At 54.2% G+C, this 18677-nt stretch overlaps 2 protein-coding genes across 2 annotated transcripts; one reads left to right on the top strand and one right to left on the bottom strand.

Moving 5' to 3' along the window:
• Nucleotides 1–8838: 8838 nt before the first annotated feature.
• On the top strand, nucleotides 8839–12494 carry LRRC25 (leucine rich repeat containing 25). The gene is made up of 3 exons (XM_036311765.1): nucleotides 8839–9018; nucleotides 9509–10302; nucleotides 12029–12494. The coding sequence occupies exons 2-3, from the start codon at nucleotides 9518–9520 to the stop codon at nucleotides 12165–12167; spliced, it is 924 nt and encodes a 307-aa protein (XP_036167658.1). The 5' UTR covers nucleotides 8839–9018; nucleotides 9509–9517; the 3' UTR covers nucleotides 12168–12494.
• Nucleotides 12495–13518: 1024 nt separating this feature from the next.
• On the bottom strand, nucleotides 13519–16322 carry GDF15 (growth differentiation factor 15). The gene is made up of 2 exons (XM_036311767.1): nucleotides 15571–16322; nucleotides 13519–14418 (listed from the first exon to the last, which is right to left on the bottom strand). The coding sequence occupies exons 1-2, from the start codon at nucleotides 15812–15814 to the stop codon at nucleotides 13775–13777; spliced, it is 888 nt and encodes a 295-aa protein (XP_036167660.1). The 5' UTR covers nucleotides 15815–16322; the 3' UTR covers nucleotides 13519–13774.
• Between the last annotated feature and the right edge of the window lie 2355 nt (nucleotides 16323–18677).

The raw sequence follows: 18677 nt of genomic DNA, 5'->3' as shown, positions 1-18677 counted from the left end.
CGGAGGGTCGGGGCAGTGCCTGGTGGGAGGGGGGCGAAGCAGGTTCTGCTTTGAGGTATGGGGGCTGCCTGGAAGAGGGGCCTTCCCTCCCCCCATTCACTTCCTTCCAGCCCTTCCATTCTCAGACCCTTCGAGGGCCCACCTCCTAGGCCTTGCACTGGCTGCTCCTGCCGCCTGGAACTCTCTGGCTCCAGGCCTGGCCTATTCTGGCTCTTCCTCTGGCCTTTGCTCCCAGCAGTTCCTCCTCTGTCCCCTTCCCCCTCTCTGTCCCCTTCCCCCTCCTCGCCTTCCCTGGCCACATCCTCCATATTACTGGTTCTACACTAGCCTGTATACTTGTCACTGTTGATAAAATAATGTCTCGAGTAGTCTGTTTGCAGCTCTGCCTCTCTCAGGATGGGCCCTCCCTGTGGACCCAGATGTCTGGCTGTGAATATGTTGCAAAAGTAGTAGGGGAAGCTGATTTGGGGTTTTCCTGATAATGGTTTTTTCTCTCCACAGGAGACGGGAGCAGCCCCCTTCTCATTACAGTGGGAGGCTTTGGAAGGAGCCAGGATCCGGGCTGGCGGCCCTCCTCAGCCCTGCGATGGAGGGGGCCACAGCTGGGAGCAGGGTCTGCACCAGGAGACATTTCCTCTCAGAGCTGTAATTATGGGTAATTTTCTAACTGCAACACAAAAATTAAAACCCAAACACCAGGAAGGAAGAAGCCACAGCAGCTGGTGACTATGGGTGGTGGGTGAGGGTGCTGAGGCGTTGGGTAGGGGTTCCAGCCTGGACAGAGTGGGAGCAGGGGCCCCAGCCAGGTGCTGATGGAGGGGAGAAGGGGCACAGGCGAAGGGTTGTTCAGACAGCATAGACTTCCTGGAAAACCAGCAACTACTTGGAGTCTCAGGTTACAAGTTACACCCAAGACTGGCCACCTGGAGGCAGAAGTCCCCAGTGGAAGATCGGGGCCTGGGTTTGAACCCTGGCTGTGCCCTGTTCTGCTGTGTGGACTTGAGCAAGAGCTGACTGAACCGCAGCCCCGCCAGCCCACTGCCCTGCTCCAGGCACCTTCTGGGGTTCCCACTGCCCACAAACTTAAGTACCTGCCCCTCTGCCTTGCACTTGAACTTTAGAGTCAAACCAATCATTAGGAACCTGTGCACCCAGCATCTCATGAGAGAGGCAGCGTTTCTCTTCCCCATGTTGCAGATGGGGAAACTGAGGCTCGGACAGGCACCAGGGGAGTCATGTGGGCAACCCAGAGGCAGCACTCCACCCACTGAAGTGCCCCCAGCTCCCTGCCTAGGTCTGGGACACTCACGCTGGGATATTGGAGGCATTTTTGTGAGAACCTCAGGCCTGGGGGGAGGGGCAGGGAAGGGAGAGATGGCGGTGGGGGAGTCTATAGCAGCTGCTGACAAAGTTCTGCTGGTAAAATAGGTTCAGAGCAGGGAAGCAACTTGCCCCAAGATGCATAGCAGAGAGTGGAGGTACCAGGTCCACTTTGGGGTGTGGTGGCAGTGCCCCCCCTCACCTCTCTTTCCAGAGCCCAGGCCTGTCTTGTGGTGGAGGAAAGCATTTCCATGGCACCCTAAGGTTGCATTCTCACTCTGTGTGGCACACGGGGGAAAAATTTTTCTGCCCTGTCCAAGGTCCCCCATCTTAACAGGAGTGGGGAGTAGATGCTCCCTAAGCACCAGAAACTAGGCATTTTTTGTCCATGATCCTGTTGCCTGCACCCAGCTCATTCCCACCCCAGGGCCTTTGCACAGGCTGTTTTCCCTGTCTGGGACACCCTTCCCCTCCCCCTGGCTGGCTTCTCCCCGTTCAGGCCTCAGTTCCAGGGATGTCTCCTCAGAGAGCCCCTCCAAAGTCCTGGGTCACATTGGCTCTGTTGGATTTTCCTGAAAATTTTGTTTTTGCACGTTGATTGCTCATGTCCCCAGTAATTCATGAGTTTGATGAGCAGAGAATTCTAATGTTTTGTTTCATGCTGTATCCCTAGCCCTGAGAACAAGGCTTGGCACACAGTAGGTAGGCACTCAATAAATACCTGTTGCTGAACTAAAAATTACAAATGCCTCCTCTGTGCTGAGGCCTGAGGCCTCCAGTGTCCTCAGAGATCTCAGCCTAAGGGCCACACAGCTGGTCACACCCCGCTTGTGGCTGAGGTGAGGTGGGGGTTGGGGGTCAGAAGGGGGAGGAACCAGTTTTCCACTTCTGCCAAGGCCACCCGCGCCTGCAATCCCTAGCTTGACCACACGAGGGCAGCAGAGACTCGCAGGTCCAATTCCTGAGGGTCCCTGGCGCCCCTTTGGAGCAGCTCTTGAGATCCCCAGTTTCAGGCTTGGAACCCAGTAGGTTTCTCTGCTGATTTCACCTATGCCTCCAAGTGGGCTTCCAACTAACGTTTACATATTAAGGAGTTGAATAATTTCATAGCAGAAAAAAATATTTCAAAAATCACCCAGTTCTCCCCCCTCCAAAAAAAACACACACCCTTATTCCCATTTTGAGCTCTTTCCTCCAATCTTTTTGTTTTGTTTTTCCCATTTTGTCCTATCTTTTTTCTCAAGAGGCCTTCCTTGACCAAACCCTCAAAACTGTCAATAGCCCCATCTAGTTGTCAGAATACCCCACAGTCATTTTTTTTTTTTTTTTCTCAACGGCGCTATTCTCTTAAAATTGATTTCAGAAAGGAAGGGAGAGGAAGAGAGATAGAAGCATCAATGATGGGAGAGAATCATTGATCAGCTGCCTCCTGCACGCCCCCTCTGGGGATCTAGCCTGCAACCGCAACCTGAGCATATGCCCTGACCAGGAACCGAATCACGACCTCCTGGTTCATAGGTCTGCACTCAACCACTGAGCTACCCTGGCCGGGCGCAATAACACTGTTTTCGAACTTCCTTTGAATTTGTCAGTTTATAGTTTCATCATCTCCCTCACTGGAGTGTCAGCTCCCCAGGGGCAGGAGTCTTGCTGCATGCACCCAGTAGGCGCTCAGTTAATATTTGTGAAACGAACAAAACTTGCCAAAAATAAAATGAATCAAACCTAGCAAATAAAGCTAAATAGCCCTATTAGCCCCCACCCCCAGGCAGCCGCTACCACCTGTGCATCCACAAGCGCCATGTGTGTTATGCAATGGCTCTGCACACCTTCCAGGTGGACACAGACAAATGCAGCCTCATGGTCAACACACGGATTCAGGGCTGCCCCTCAGCAACTGTAGGGTCCTGGGCAAGCTACTCAAACATACTGTGCCTCAGTTTCCCCTGCTGTAAAATGCGGGGCAATGGTAGTTCCAATTTCAAGGGACTATTGTGAAGATTGCACAACTTAATACTAATTAAGTAGCCAGTGCCTGGATGCCGCTACTTATAATTAAATATAATAATTATATATTATAATAAACATTTATAAATATTTGATGACATAGTTCCATGTTAATACTTATATATTTATACATAGTAAACAAGGTTTTAAAAATCTAACTGCTGTATGGCATTCCTTTTTTAAATCATGAGATAAATGATTATTGTTAATTTTTTAATTCCCTTCCCGCCTCACTCCCTCCCCTTTAACAACCATCAAGTTGTTCTCTATATCTATAGTTCTGTTTCTGGTTGTTTGCTTTTTGTTAATCCTCACCTGATGGTATTTTTTCAACTTTTTTTAGAGAGAATGGAAGGGAGGGGAGGGACAAAAAGAGAGAGAGAAACATCTATATGAGAGAGACACATTGATTGGTTGCCTCCTACACGCACCCTGACAAAGCCTGGGGATCGAGCCTGCACCTGAGGCCTTTGACCGGAATCAAACCCGAGACCCTTCAGTCCAAGGCTGATGCTGTAACTACTGAGCCAAACGGGCTAGGGCTGTTTCTGTTTTGTTTATTAATTTATTTTGCTTTTTTAGATTCCACATATAAGCCCTGGCTTGGTAGCTCAGTTGGTTAGAGCATCATCTGATAGGCCAAGGTTGTGGGTTTAACCCCTGGTCAGGGTACCAAAAGGAAAAATTTGTACATATTAAGGTGTACAACTTGATGTTTGATACACAGTGTGAGACATTCATTACACTCAACTTAAAGTAATACCCACCTCCAGACTCCACGTGTAAGTGAGATATCGTGCAGTATTCCTTTATGGCACTTCACCTGTCTTCATGTGGGATCCCCAAAAAGCAGCCCCTAGGACCAGAATTCAAGAGCATAATTACTTGGGAGGTCACCCCAGGAGCCCAGGTCGTAGTGAGGCGAGAAGTCGCCCTGCCGAAGATGTCGTGAGTGGGCTCCCGGAGGCTGGGTCTCCAGGGAGTCCCCAGGGAAGACAGAGATGCTTCACCGGGAGGACTAGGATCCTGGGCGTTTATCATGAACTGCCTTCCGTCTGTGCTTCAGGGCTGCTCCTAGGAGAGCCTGTGGGCCGGCAGCATGGCCTCCTGCGGCCAGAGCAGGGAAATGCCATCTGGCAGGTGGCCTGCATCTTTTGACCACGGTCGCCTCAATGCCACCTCTTGTTTGCCCACCCACCTCCCAAAGGTATCCAGTGGCTTCTCAAAATTTGCTATAACCAACAAGGCCATGTGACCTCAAATAAGGTCTTTCCTCCTCATTGAAAATCAAGGTTTACCTCCGGAATTAGATTTGTGTGTTCGTGGGCTACCGTTTCAGTCCATGGGACACTCAGCTGGTGCATTGGTCACGTGTGTCCCCAGCTCCAGGCTGGTGCTCACATTCATGTCTGCCCCCCAGCCTTTCACAGCCACCTACCCAGTGGTCGTGACTGTCCTCATTTTAAGAGAAGAAAGCCAGCCCAGGCACAGGGAGGTTAAGGTACTGGCGGGAGATCACACAGCAGGGAGGTGGCCAAGCCTATCTCGGCCATGTTTGCTGAATGAATGCCTAGAGGTCTGGGGTCACCCATGTGGCAGGTAAACCTGTGGGCTTTACTGCCCCAGGCCAGCCCTTGGCCACCACACCTGCCTTCTGTCCTGACTTGCTGGCTCCATAGCCCTGCAGATGCCTGGAGATCCCCGGCCCCTAAATGGCCTCTGCTGCTGCTGTGTCAGGCTGCCCCACCCCTCCCCTGGGGGGGGACTGGACTCCAAGAGAGGGGTGGGGCTTTCAAAGACTGTTAGGAGAGGATGGAGCTGGCAGGAAGCCAGGAAGGGGGCTGGGCCAGGAAGTCTAGGGGCTCCTAGGGGCAGGGCCCAGTCGGAGGCCTCACCCAGCTAGGGTGGGTGCAGGGCATCCAAGAGTGTTGGGCTCAGGTAGCTGAACTGAGGGAACGCCTCTCTCTCTCTCTCTCTCTCTCTCTCTCTCTCTCTCTCTCTCTCTCTCTCTCTCTCTCTCTCTCGGTCTCTGAGGGTTTCTGGAGCTCTCTGTGCTGATGTGATGGGCCGGCCCTTCCTGGAACTCAGGCCCAGGACCTGCTCAGTGTGTGTCAGGAAGGGAGTATGAAGATGTGCCTTCCAGAAGCTTCCAGTTCCCCTCAGCCAGGGTGGGGGCCAGCGGAGCCAGAGTTTCCTCCCTTCCACAGTCCTGGGCATGGCCCGCTGGGACTACAGCAGGAGGCCTAGACCCCAAGCCTGTTAAACCTATGGCATGCTCCAGAAGCCAGAACCCCCCCAAATTCGAGGCATTTCCAGACACCCAAGCCGCAGGACCTAAGCCTCCTGAGCTCCAGGACACCCAGCTATGTCAGACCCCAAACCTCTAGCTCCCCCAGACCTACTATCCCAGGCCCCAGGCCTGCCTGCCCCCCTCCCCCACAGCCCGAGTGTCTGCTGCTTCCTCATTTGCTCATTTCCTCTTATTCTAAGAGGCCTCAGTGTTGGACGCTACCCGCTCCTTCCAGGATGTGGGGTATGGGAGATGGCCCACCTGCACCTGGCCGGGTGGGACCCCTCTTCCCTCTTGTCCTGAAAAAAACCTGGGTGTCTTGTGTGTACTTGCTGGCTAATTTTAATGTTTTAATTGAATGTGTCGACTGTGATTCACATTCCAATGAAATGATGGGATCCTAAAATAAAATATATTAAAATGTACATGGTGAGCTTCTCCCTCCCAACTGCCTGCCACTAAGAGGTAACTATGGGTATTTGTTTTTCATGTTTCATCCAAAGTTTCTGTAGGCAAATGAAATCTAGAAAATTATTATTATTATTTTATTTGCTTTTTTCAGTTAACATTTTCTCTTGGAGACAGCTGCTTTCACCCAGGCAGCTTCCGCCCCAGGGCCTTTGCATAAGTTGTTCCATACATTGGGTGCCCTTCCCCCATCTCCTTACTCAGTAAGCTCCTTTATCCTTCTCAATAAGGATTCCTTGATCATCCCACTAAAAAGGTGCCACCCTAGCCCTAGCTGGGTAGCTCAGTTGATTAGAGCATCTTCCCAATACACCAAGGTTGTGGGTTCGATCCCCAGTTAAAGCACATGCAAGAATCAACCAATGAATGCATACATAAGTGCAACGACAAATCAATGTTTCTGCCGGCCGGTGTGGCTTGGTGTTTGAGTGTCCGCCCATGAACCAGGAAGTCACCGTTCAACTCCTGATCTGGGCACATGCCCTGGTTGCAGGCTCCATCCCCAGTAGGGGGCATGCAGGAGGCAGCCTATTGATGTTTCTATCTCTCTGTCCCTCTCCCTTCTTCTCTCTAAAATCAATAAAAAATATATATATTTCAAAAACCAGTGCTTCTCTCTCTTTTCCTCTCTCCCTTCTGAGAGGAAGGGCAAGGAAGAGAGAGATAGAAACATCAATGATGAGAGAGAATCGCTGATCAGCTGCATCCTGCATGCCCCACACTGGGGATCAAGCCCACAATCTGGGCATGTGCCCTGACCGGGAATTAAACCAGTGACTTCTTGGTTCATAGGTCGACACTCAACCATTGAGCCACGCCGGCCGGGCCATTTTAACCATTTTACCGTGAACAGTTCAGTGGTATTTTAGTGCATTCGCGTTGCACAACCATCACCTCTCTGTAGCTTCAGAACATTTCCATCACCCAAAAGGAGACCTCGTCCCCATTAGTAGCCATTTCGCATTCCCCCAGACTCTGACAGCCACTGATGTGCTTTCTGTCTCTGTGGATTTGCCTCTGTCTGTTCTGGGCATTTCACATAAATGAGGTCATACAACATGTGGCCTTTTGTGTCTGGCTTCTTTTACTTGGCATGTCTCTCAGGTTCATCCACATTGTCGATGGCAATGCTTCACTCCTTTTCGTGGCTGAGTAATATTCCACTGTGTGGACGGACCGCATTGTGTTCAGCCTTCATCAGTTTACACCCCTGTCATTTTGCAAACGTAGATATTTTGCGGGAGCCCCAGGGTGGGGTTGCTGGGTGAGTGGGCACATGTGTTCACGATTCTGGTGGCCTGGGCCAGGGTGCCTTTCCTGGGGGCGGCACTGTGGATATCCCCCAGCAGTGTGTGGGATTGCCTGTTTCCCACATTCAGCCAGCACAGATGTATCACACCTTTGAATTCTTGCCAACCTGATAAGTGAAAATGAACGGTCTCAGAGTTGTGATCACATTTTCTTATTTGGAGTGACTTTGGGTGGGTGTGTTGAAGAACAATTTGCAACCCTTTCTGAAAAGTCTCTGAATTCTTCTGAGTATGGAAATGGGAAGAGCAGAGTCTGAGGAGAGGGGAGAGTGGAAGGAGTGGACTGCAGCCTCTCAGAATCTAGAAGGCTCTTAGCACTTATCCCATTGTACAGATGTGGAAACTGAGGCACAGAGCAGTTAAGGTTGCACAGCAAGTCAGGGGCTAGAATGGACTTGAACTCCATCTGCCTGATATGCCAGGACCCCACTGAAGCTGAGACCTTCTCCCAGCCCAGCCCTGTCCACTCCCTCCTCAATCTCACTGTTACTGTCTTTCAGGTCTGATTCAGGCTACCTCTCCCTGGGGGATACTGGTCTCCTCCTTAGATTCCCTCCCCAGTCCCCAGGCTCACTCCAGTTGTAAGTCTTGACACAATGCCCCTCCCCAGCTCACACATCTGCTTTGGCTCCCCATGGCCCTGGGAATAAGGTCCCACCCCTCAGCCTGCTTCGAGGCCTGTCCTCTGCTCCTCCTACACACACACACACACACACACACACACACACACACTACCAGTTCCTCCTCTTAGCATGTCCACTCCAGCCACTCCCCTGCTAACCAACAGTCCCAGGGCCCATGCTTTGAGCCGGGGGCCAAGGGTCTTTGCTCCTACTGTGCCTTCTGCCTAGAATCTGCAAATGGGTTTGCTTCATCATTCTCCAAGCCCCAGACTCAACGTCCCTTCACCCAGGGAACTTCCTCACCAGCCCTGTAACATGGAGGCCTCTTTGTACACGAGCAAGAGTGATGAGTCTGTGGGGGAGACTAGGAGCTTGGGGATTCACAGGCAGGTTTTAGGAATCCTCAGCTAACTTCTATTCGCGTGTTGAAGCTCCAATGTTAATGTCTCCTCCCCCAAGAAGCCTTCCAGGACTGTGTCCCTCCCTCTAGCCCTGTCCTGACGGCATGGGACTAGGGTGTCTGTGTACAGCTCTGTCCTCTCAGGACCGGGTGTTCCTCGAGAACCTGGTCAGGGCTGCGGCCTCTTGGGGCCCTGGGTGATGTCTGTGGAGTGGATAAATGAATGCAAGGGTTGAGAGTCAACTGAGCTGAGACCAGGAAGTGAGTTGATGAAGCCGTGGTGATGGGACCGCAGCGGGGATATTAATGGGGGTTGACTGAGCTCCAGCGAGAGGGAAGCGGGCCGCCCTTCCCCCTCCCGTGAGAATCCTGGGCCTGGAGGCCTTGCAGAAGGGCGGGTCTTCTCTGTGTCTTCTTCATTCTTGCCCTCTGCGCTCCACCCGGACTCCAGTTCCTCTTCCCCCGCGTCGCTGGGTGCAGAGTCTGCGGAGCGCTAGGGACCGCAGGGGATCTGAGAGGGCGCCGCGGCTCCTGTGCGCCCGGGTCCAGGTGATCCAGCACCAAGCTCTCCTCTGCACCGGATCTCCCAGCACCGCCCAGGTAAAGGCGTGGTAATGGGACTGCAAAGATAGGACAGAAGCTAGAACTGGGGTCTGTGCAGGGCCTGCAAATCAGAGTTCGGCACCCCCCACCCACCCACCCACTCCAGCCCAGGACTCCCAGCCGCGGTGCTTCAGAGACTGGCCCTCTGCCAGGCAACCGCTCATTTGCATATAGTCGCGTCTTGGCCAATGAAGCCGCCCGAACTTGTTGGGGATTGAGCCAAGCCCAGGAACCCATCTGGTAGAAGGGGCAACGCCGGGACTGGCACCGGGGTTATGTACCCATTTCCCGGAGGGGAAAGACTGAGGCTGGAGGCCAGAGCCAAACAATAAGGGGCTATAAGTGAGGGGCTGCCTATTACCAAAAGCGTCCTGAGCTGTTCTGAGCCATTAAAAACAAACAAACCCAACTCACAATAAACCCAGGTGTGGAGGGTGAGAGCGGCCACAGGCAGGGGTCGGGCTTGGATTCTGGTGTCTCTGTCTAGGTTGCTTGAATGGGGCGCGCCCTGCCCTGGGCGCTGTGGTTGCTGCTGCTACTGCAGGATCCATGCAGCCTGGGATTGTCCTGCAACGTGTCCTCGGGGGACGTGGACTGGGCCACGGAGTTCACAGCCACATGCTTGAACTTCAGCGGCCGAGGCCTGAACATTCCCTGGAACAGGTCTCTGCAGGCCAGCAGCGTGCTCCTCCTCGACCTGTCTGGGAACGGCCTTCGGGAGCTCCCGGGGTCCTTTTTTGCCCGCCTGGAAAAGCTGCAGATCCTGAATGTGACCAACAACCCTCTGGACCGCGTGGATGCGGAGCTGGCAGGACGCTGCGCCCTTGACTTGAAGGCTGACTGCCGCTGCAGTCTCGCCTCCTGGCACAAGGTCCGGCAGGACAACTGCTCTGACCAGCTGCCCCCACAGTGCCTGGATGCCGGCACCTTCACCTGGCGCAACCTCTCCACCTTCCTGGAGGTCAGCTGCCCCCCTGGCCTGTCCTGGGCGGCCATTGGGGCTCTGGCAGCCAGTGGAAGCCTGCTCGTTGGGCTCATCATAACTGGCTCATTGCTGGCCTGGAGATTCCGGTCACGCTGGTCACCCAGGAGCCAGAGCCAGGACAAGACATGGGCTGCTCCCGATGGTCCCAGGCCCAGCTCAGGCTGGCAGCCGAAATACAGTAGCCGGAGCCTCAGCCTTCATCAACCAGAAGCCACCCTACCCAGACCCCCCACACCTGACTATGAGAATGTGTTTATAGGCCAGCCACCTGCCAAGGACCAGTCGGTCAAACATGGGTGAGTGATCCACACGCATTTGCCTGTTAGACTCTGGAGCCAGATGGCCAGGGTTCAAATCCCAGCTCTGCCTCTTGCAGGCTGTGTGACCTCGAGCAATTAGTTTTTCCCCTTCCGGGTCTCAGTGCCTCATCTGTAAAATGGGAATAACAGCAACCCCGCCTTATGGAGTTTGGGTAAGAATAAGTGAGCCCCTGTAGACAGGACAAGCTCCCTTCATGACCTACAAACCCAGTTTCTGGCTGCCAAGGACAGGGAGAGTGGAGGCCAGTGCTCTAGGCAGAGTGGGGGCTCTGCGGTGGCGGTCAACAGCCTGGCTGCAGATTTCATGTGACCCAGCGCTGCCCTGAACACTATTTCCGTCTTGTGGAATGGGGACAGCCCTCCCTCCATCTCTCTTGGACACAGGAGAGATGCTAAGAAAGACATCTGTGTCCATCTCCCCTATACAACGCCCCAACGTCTCTAGATCAGGCTGGGGTTAGGTAGGTTCAGCTTTCCCAGGTTGGATGAGAAGTGGGTGGGCTTTCAGGGGGAGGCACCAGCAGAAACAACTGTCAGTGGGTGGGAGAGAACAGAGAAATTGCTGTCAATGGGTTTGGAGACAGCAAAACATTAGAGCTGAGGCCGAAGGCGTTGGGAGGATACAAGCAAGGAGGGAACAGGGTCCTGGCTGAGTTTGGATGGTGAGACCCCGATTGGGGGGCGGCGGGCGGGCAGTGGGAGTCTATTGATGAGAAATGAGAGAATATGCAAAGCAGATGAAAACACGGCTTAAAAGTAGAAGTGGTCTTCGGTAGGGATTTGCGGGAACCAGACTTGCTAAGGCAGCTTGTGCCCTGACGCTCCCCTCTGCTTCCCTGTCACTAAGGGTTCACGGCCAGTCTCTTCCGAAAACATTTAGGATTGGATGCGTCATTCCCACTCTGCATTTTACAGATGAGAAAGATAGGCTCTGGGAGGAAAGGAAATGACTTTCCCAAGGTCACACAGTGAGTGAGTCAGAAGCAGAGGAAGGAAACAAACTCTGACTCCCAGTCCTGTCCATCCCTGTACAACCATATATGTGTTTGGAGTAATTTATACTAAAGCGTGAATGAGTGATAGACACCACTTACCCAAAGTGGGCTTTGTTACAAGAGGAACCAGGGTGGGATTAAGATGCTCTAAAGGAAGGAACGTTCTTCTCTGAGGGTCTTGCCTACCATAGCTAGACATTCCTAGGGAGAAAACTCCTCCCCAACGAATGTGTGGATGCAGAAAGGGAGTCTCTGAGACTTATTTTTATTTTGTGGCCACAAAGCCTGCTGCTTCAGGGACCATGGACACATTTCCTATCTATAAGGACAGACACTGGCTCCAGCCACGTATGTTTATGGGGCTGATGTGACCAGAGCTACCAATTTTTTTGAGAAGAAACTGAAGGCTAAATTTTAATGTAAAAAACAAGACAACCATCTCAACTTTAAGGAAGGAAAAAAAAATGCTACAGTGGTCCAAAGTCCTCTGACCTCAGCATTCTGTGCTGAATCCACAGAACCTTCCCTGACTCACTGACCCTGACTTCCTTTCCTCCGAGGAAGTTGCTAGGCTGGGAGAACAGTGCCCCTCGCTTCAGTTTCTCCATTTGTAAATATGAGTCGACTGGGTCACTGAACTGCCTTTGCCTCTCCAAGCTGATGTGCCTCCCCTCTGAGTCCTCCTTCCTGTCTGTCTGTCCCCACAGGACGCACCCTTCAGAGGACAGTGACTTCTACATGAACTACGAGGACCTCCAACGGGCCTCCCAGCCCGTCTACGGCAACCTGCAGTTCCCGGGCCAGGCTCCCGAGGTCGAAGATGAGTACGTGATCACAGGGCACTGAGCCTGAACTCCAGCCTGCCCCACTCCAGGTGATTCGGGCCGTTCTGGATCCCCCCTGGCCTCAGTCTCCCAGCCTGAGAAATGGGGATAGGGAAGAGCTGTCCTTGCAGCCCTCTGCCCAGCTCCTGCTCTGCTCTTCAGCCCCACCGGCTGCTAGAAAGGGAAGAGGAGACTCCAACACAGACACAGCAGGTTCACAGAGTCAACTCCATTGTCACCTTCCTCTCGGTGTGCAGATGGTGCTCAATAAACACTGTGGGGCTGGTGAGGCTGCTGGCTCAGAGGGAGAAGGTTCCTCTCAGTGACTTCCTGAGCTCTCAAGACTAGATCTCTGGAGACTCCTGAATTTCTCCCCAGCCCCTCCGCTCTGTCCCTCTCGGGTCCCCGGCACCCAGACTCAGTCCCCAGGGCAGCCCACGCCAGCCCCAGAGGGATTTATGTAACTCATGAATCAGGACTGTGTCCTTCCCCTGCTCACACACCCTCTCTGGCTCCCCATTGTCCCTGGGTCCTCAGTCTGGTATTTGAGGGCTGTATGACCCAGCCTTGTCACCTCACTGCCTCTCCCATCCCTCTGCCCTTCGGGTCTGGGCCTCATCCCCACCTAGCCCACTCCCTTCTGAAGCTTTCATTTTCCTAAGCCATTTGCCCATGCCACTCCCTTTGCCCAGAATGCCACCCCTTCCTCTTTTTCTTACTCGTTAACACCCTAATAGTTGCAGAACTATGGCTGGGGCGCCAGGGGGCATGAGTTCAAGTCCTAACTCTGCCATTAACTCCACGGGTCTCGCTCCCCCCATCTGTGAAATGCAGTGTTAGAATTGGTCTCTAAGTCTGTGCTTTTTAAAAATATTTTTTAATGGATTTCAGAGAGGAAGAGGGAGGGATAGAAACATCAGTGATGAGAGAGGATCATTGATCGACTGACTCCTGCACAGGGTAGAGCCTGAAACCCAGGCATGTGCCCTGACCAGGAATCGAACCATGACCCCCTCGTTCATAGGTCAATGCCCAACCACTGAGCCGCACTAGCTGGGCTCTAAGTCTGTTTTAGCCCTAATATACTGATATCTTAACTTGTCCAGAAACAGGAGCACTGAGAGATGAGGAGATAGAGGGAAACTGGCCCAGAGACATGGCGCTAGACAAGCATGGAGGCAGGGACGTCCCAGGCTGCCCTTGGAGGGTCACTAGCACCGTCCAAATGCCCGTCAGCTCCAAGAACGCCCTGCTGCCCATTCACTGACCCTTCCACTCCCCCCTGTCTTAGGTCCCCTGTGGGAACTGAGGCCAGGGAGGGGCAAGCTCTTCCCAAGGTCCCCAGCTCACGCATCACAGAAGCCAGGTCACACAAATTCATTTTTATTACCACAGTTTAAATAAACGTACACCCTGCTGGATCAGCCCTCCCCAGCTCTCTGGTCCGCAGGCCAGTAACCCCAATAAATTAATAATAAATATCAACGTATCAAAACTTTGTTTTTGACGGCAGGCCGCAGACAGCAGTGGTTCTAATGGTATGTTTCAGGTCCCACTCCATTCCATTGGACAGGCAAGGACTGAGGTCGCCTCCACTGCGCGCGGCCGTCGATGAAGGTCTAGGTCCGCTCACAAGCAGTGGCAGTCGCTGGCCACGAGGTCGTCGTAGGGCGTGAGGGACACGCGGCCCTCGCTGTCCCGGTGCAGGAGCACCACGGGCTCGTAGCTGGCGGGCACGCAGCACGGCGCAGGGACGCCCTCGGGCTTCAGGCGGTGCAGACGCGCCAGCATCTGCGCATGCCTGTTCGCCGACCGGAACTGGCTCGGGCACGCGCCGCTGCACATGCGCACATCCAGCTCGCGCGGGGCCAGGACCCAGTCGGCCCAGCCCAAGTCGTCCAGCGTTGCGCGCAGGCTCCGCAGGCGGCAGCAGCGGCCCTCCCCGAGCGGGCAGCCGTCTGGAGCGCGCGCATGCGTGCTGCGGCGTTCCCTGCCGGCGCGTGGCCGCCAGTGCAGCTCCAGCCGGGGCCGTGCGGAAGTCGATGCCGCCAGCAGCCGGTCAGACGGCGGCAGCCAGTGCAGACGTAGTGCGGGCTCCCGGGAGACACCGAAGCCGATCTGACGCTGCAGCGGCCGCGTCACATCCCACGAGCCCGACTCCGTCGGGGACAGCCTGAGCAGGGCCCGATGCAGGCGGGAGGCTGCGGGGAGCCCCTTAGTCAGGTTGGCCCTGGGGATGCCCAGGTGCAGGTGGCCGCCTGGTCCAAGTCTCACTGTGGGAGAGAGAGGAAAGCCAGTCACCCACGGGCCTACTGTGTGCCGGGCGTGAGGGTGTCCATTTCCTCCCACAGGCCAGGTTGGATCCCACCCCAGGGCCATTGCATAAACCCCTTCCTCCACCAGCCACACTCTCTCTCTGAATCCCTCCAACCTGCCTAAAATAGGCACCACTCTATTTTGTTTGGTAGGGATTTGTCTGCCTGATCACGGCGGTGCATGGCACGCAGTAGGTGCTTAGTCAAATGCTGATGCTGCCTCCTCCTGGCAATCAAAAACATTTTCATTGAAGGCCTACTAAGTGCCTGGGGCTAGGGTTTCAGCAACCAGACACTGTTTTCAACTCCTTGGGTCTCAGTTTCCCATCTGAGAAATGAAGGGTACTAGGCTCCCGGGATTCGCAGACCCCCAGGCTGGTGCAGGTGTTGGGGCTACTACAGGGACTGGCGTTTGAGTTGCTGCATGAGCACCACCGGTTTGTTAGACTGAAAGGGCGAGAGGTTTACCTGGAGTCTCACAGCACCAGTGGGATTAGGGCGGGATAAAATCACCTCTCCCCAGCCCCTCCCAGTTCCTAGCGCAGGCCAGATCTGCCCTCTCCACCTCCCGGAGTCTCCTCGGAAAATACTCTCCTTTCAGGGCACCTAGCACATGCCATTTCAGCAGTGCCCGGCAGCGAGATTGCATCAGATTCAGAACCAGTCCCGGTGGGTTCTTCCCCTCTTTGTGCACCAAGTCCTGCCTGCTCCCCTTCCCGTCCCCCGCCCTGCCCCTGCATCCACCCTCTAGGATCCCACCCACCGTCAACCCCAGCTACATTCAAGGACAGGGACCACGCACCCTGCCCGACCTCATCTCAGGGCTCTCCAGGCTAGGTGAGCCTTCAGGAGAGTCGCTGGCTTCTCTCGGCCTGTTTCCCCATCTGCTATCCGAGGAGATGTAATTCTCCTCTCCCACGTTGGCTAAGCTTGTCCTGACGCAAACAGGAACGCTAGCTCCCCAATCAGCCCCGAGGAGGGACGTGTTTGTCCGGCTCACAGATGGGGAAACTGAGGCTCAGCGTCATGCTCTATAACTCAGAACCACTGGTTAGATGATAGAAGCTGCTTGGGGTTGGGGGGGGGGGATGTATTTGAGATTTCACTCACGCTTTGGGGTGAGTATCTGGACGTGAGAGGCAGGGATGAGGTCAGGGTTCGAGTCTTCCCACGTCTGGTTTGCTCGAAGCCTGGTCAGCAAATCTTCGTAGCGTTTCCTCAACTCCTGGAACCTGGAGATGTCCGGACTGGAGTGTGCGTGTGAGGGTCCCCGGAAGACCGGGAGGTGCTCCTGGGCAAGAGATAGGGCGCCCCCCGACGGCAGCCAGGAGAGCGTCAGCAGCATCAACAGCATCGCAGGCAGCGCGGTGTCGTGGGGCTCTGCCCGGGCAAAGCTGTGCTCCTTGTGCTCTGAGCTGTGACTGACCGGACGCTGCTGCCAGACCTTTATATTCCCCGGACTTTGTCCGCCCCCGCCTGCCTGGTCCAGCCGACACAGTAAACACTCCAGGGACCACAGCTGGGCAGGGTCTGTGGCTGCTTTCCTGGGGGAGAAGCTGGAGGGTGGTGCTCCTGGGGAAGCTGGGGCCCGGGAGAGCCTCTGAGACTCAGTAGTATCTTCCTCTGTGAAATGGGGACATCACCCCAGGTTGGTGGGCTGATGGGAAGAATGATTTTCTTAAAAACAAACAAACAAAAGACCCACAACATTATTATGTGCTAAACTCCATAGCAAGAGCGTAAGAAGTGGCCTTCTTTCCTGATGGTGTTTCCTCTCTTCCCTCTGGTTAGAACCAAAGGCTGAAGATACTGAAAAGCAAAGCAGCCCTAGCTGGTTCGGCTCAGTGGATAGAGCACCGGCCTGCGGACTGAAGAGTCCGGGTTCGATTCGGTCAAGGGCACATGCCTGGGTTTCGGGCTCAATCCCCAGCTGATCGGGCAGCCAATCAATGACTCTCCTCATTGATGTTTCTATCTCTCTCTCCCTCTCCCTTCCTCTCTGAAATTAAAAAAAAAAAAAAATTTTTTTTTTTTTAAAAGAAAGAAAAAGCAGAGGAGAAAGGGCCAGAAAGAGCCAAAAAGTGTTACCTGGGCAAGTCATTTCTCTCCATCACACCTCTGTTCATTTTGGAAATAAGGACGGAGACTTTTAATGGAGAGAAGGTTACATGATGTATAAAGGACACAGTAGGCATGTAGTAGGTGCTTCATATACTGGGTGTTTTTGCAGTTACTCATCCTCATCTGGGAAACTCCTACTCATTCTTCAAAACCCTACTCTAAAAGCCCCTCCTCCATTCATTCCCCCAATCCAAGCCTGACCCCCAGCAATGGCAGTGTTGACTCTGTCTGCCCCAGACGTGGGGGTTCCTGGAAGATTTGGGCAGGGATAAAGCCACTCTGGGCAACAGTTCCTTGGCTGGCCCAGAGAGTGGTGACAAGGAATTGGAGTGCTGCACTTTAGGGCAGGGAGTGCTGGTGTTAGCCAGCCACCAGATGGTGAAGGGGCAGAAGGTGCCCCAGACACACCCTTCCTCCTGGGTCACCCAGAACTTCTGGCCCCAGGCACTGTGCCATGGAGAGGGTGGGCAGCAGTGTGAGACAGATGGTGGGATGTATAAAGTGTGATAGGAGTGTGCAGGCAAGAAGTACAAGGATCAGTGGGGGCCACACAGCCATGTTCCTACTGGGAGAACCGAGTTCAGCTCTCTCTCCCAGCACATCCCCCCCAGCTGTGCTAGGCCAACCAAGTCTAGCCTCCCCCCGCAACCCCCCTCGCACCCCCCTCCTCAGCCTTAGCTCTGTGCAGTGGAATTATATCAGGCGATAGGAAAGTCCTGAGGTCCCTGTGACCTCCCAGGTAACCTGCAGGTGCTTAGTTAAACACATGTCCTCACCCTAACATCCTCTTGCCCCACCAGCGTGGCACAAAGTCACAAAGTACTCACTAAAGGATGTAGGGATGACTAGGCAAGGAGCTAGGGCTCCCTCCCCCCACACACACCAGCAGAGGCCAGGCCCCAGAGTTATTCCAGAGTGCTGAGTCATCCTCACGTGGCAGAGCAAGATCAGCAGCGGGCAGAGAGAGCCCAGCACAGGGGGTGCTGTCCAAGGTGGCAGCCTGCAGATCAATAATGGTGAGACCACAGCATTCACTGGACTCCAGGCTGCAGGCACCGTTCATTTCCATGAATGGATAAGGGAACCAAACCCCAGGGGCACAAGAAGGTACACAGGTTTTAGGGGGTGACTCCACAATGGGTACCTCACACATGTCTGGCCTTCTACTGGGCCATGTGTTCCCCTGGTATTTCTAGGCCTGGGATAGGACTCTGAAGGTCCCCCCGTCTATTTATGGTTTCCCCCAAATATAACAGCTTCCAAGAGTTTGCCCTGATCCAGACCCATTGGCCTGGACAGCTGTCAGCTCCAGCCATTCTGTGCTCACATTCCTGCCCCTCCTCTCCCTGACACTTGGCACAAGGGGAGAGCCTCAGTTTCCCCATCCAGCAGAGCCTCAGTTTCCCCATCTGTAAAAGGTGGTCGCCCTAGTTGGTTTGGCTCAGTGGATAGAGTAGGGGCCTGCGGACTAAAGGGTCCTGGGTTCCATTCCGGTCAAGGGTACATCCCTGGGTTGTGGGCTCGGTCCCCAGTAGGGCATGTGCAGGAGGCAGGCAATAAATGACTCTCTCTCATCGTTGATGTTTCTATCTCTCTCCTCCTTTCCTCTCTGAAATCAATACAAATATTAAAGATAAAAATGGTGGTAACAGAACTCGTGTCAGGGCCGTGGGGAGGACACACAGGGAGTGGGGGTTTTGTACATGCTGGGGGTCAACACTATCATAATTCAAATTCCAGTGCCACCCCCTTGCTCTGTGACTGAGAGGGTCTGTGCTTGGCTCTCTCTGCCCCAGGCTGGGGTTTCTGGAAAGCTGGGGAAAGGATGAAGCCAGTCTGGGCCCCAGTCCCTTGCTGGGCCCAGGGAGGAGGTGGCAAGGAATTGGGGTGCTGAGGTTTAGGTTAGAAAGGGCTGGTGTCAGGACTAGCCACCAGAAGGTGATGGGGCAGGGGGTGCTCTAGGAACCCTTCCCCTGAGTCACCCAGACCTTCCTCCACTGCTCAGGACTCCGGGCCCCTGGCACTGGTCCCTGTGCCACGGAGAAGATGGGCAGATGGTGGAGGTGTGTAAAGTGTGACAGGGGTGTGCAGGCAAG

The sequence above is a fragment of the Myotis myotis genome, unplaced genomic scaffold (assembly GCF_014108235.1).
Source record: "Myotis myotis isolate mMyoMyo1 unplaced genomic scaffold, mMyoMyo1.p scaffold_m19_p_6, whole genome shotgun sequence".
Classification (NCBI taxonomy): domain Eukaryota; kingdom Metazoa; phylum Chordata; class Mammalia; order Chiroptera; family Vespertilionidae; genus Myotis; species Myotis myotis.
The sequence above is the reverse complement of the archived record's forward strand: the minus strand, read 5'-3'. Positions and strand labels throughout refer to the sequence as shown.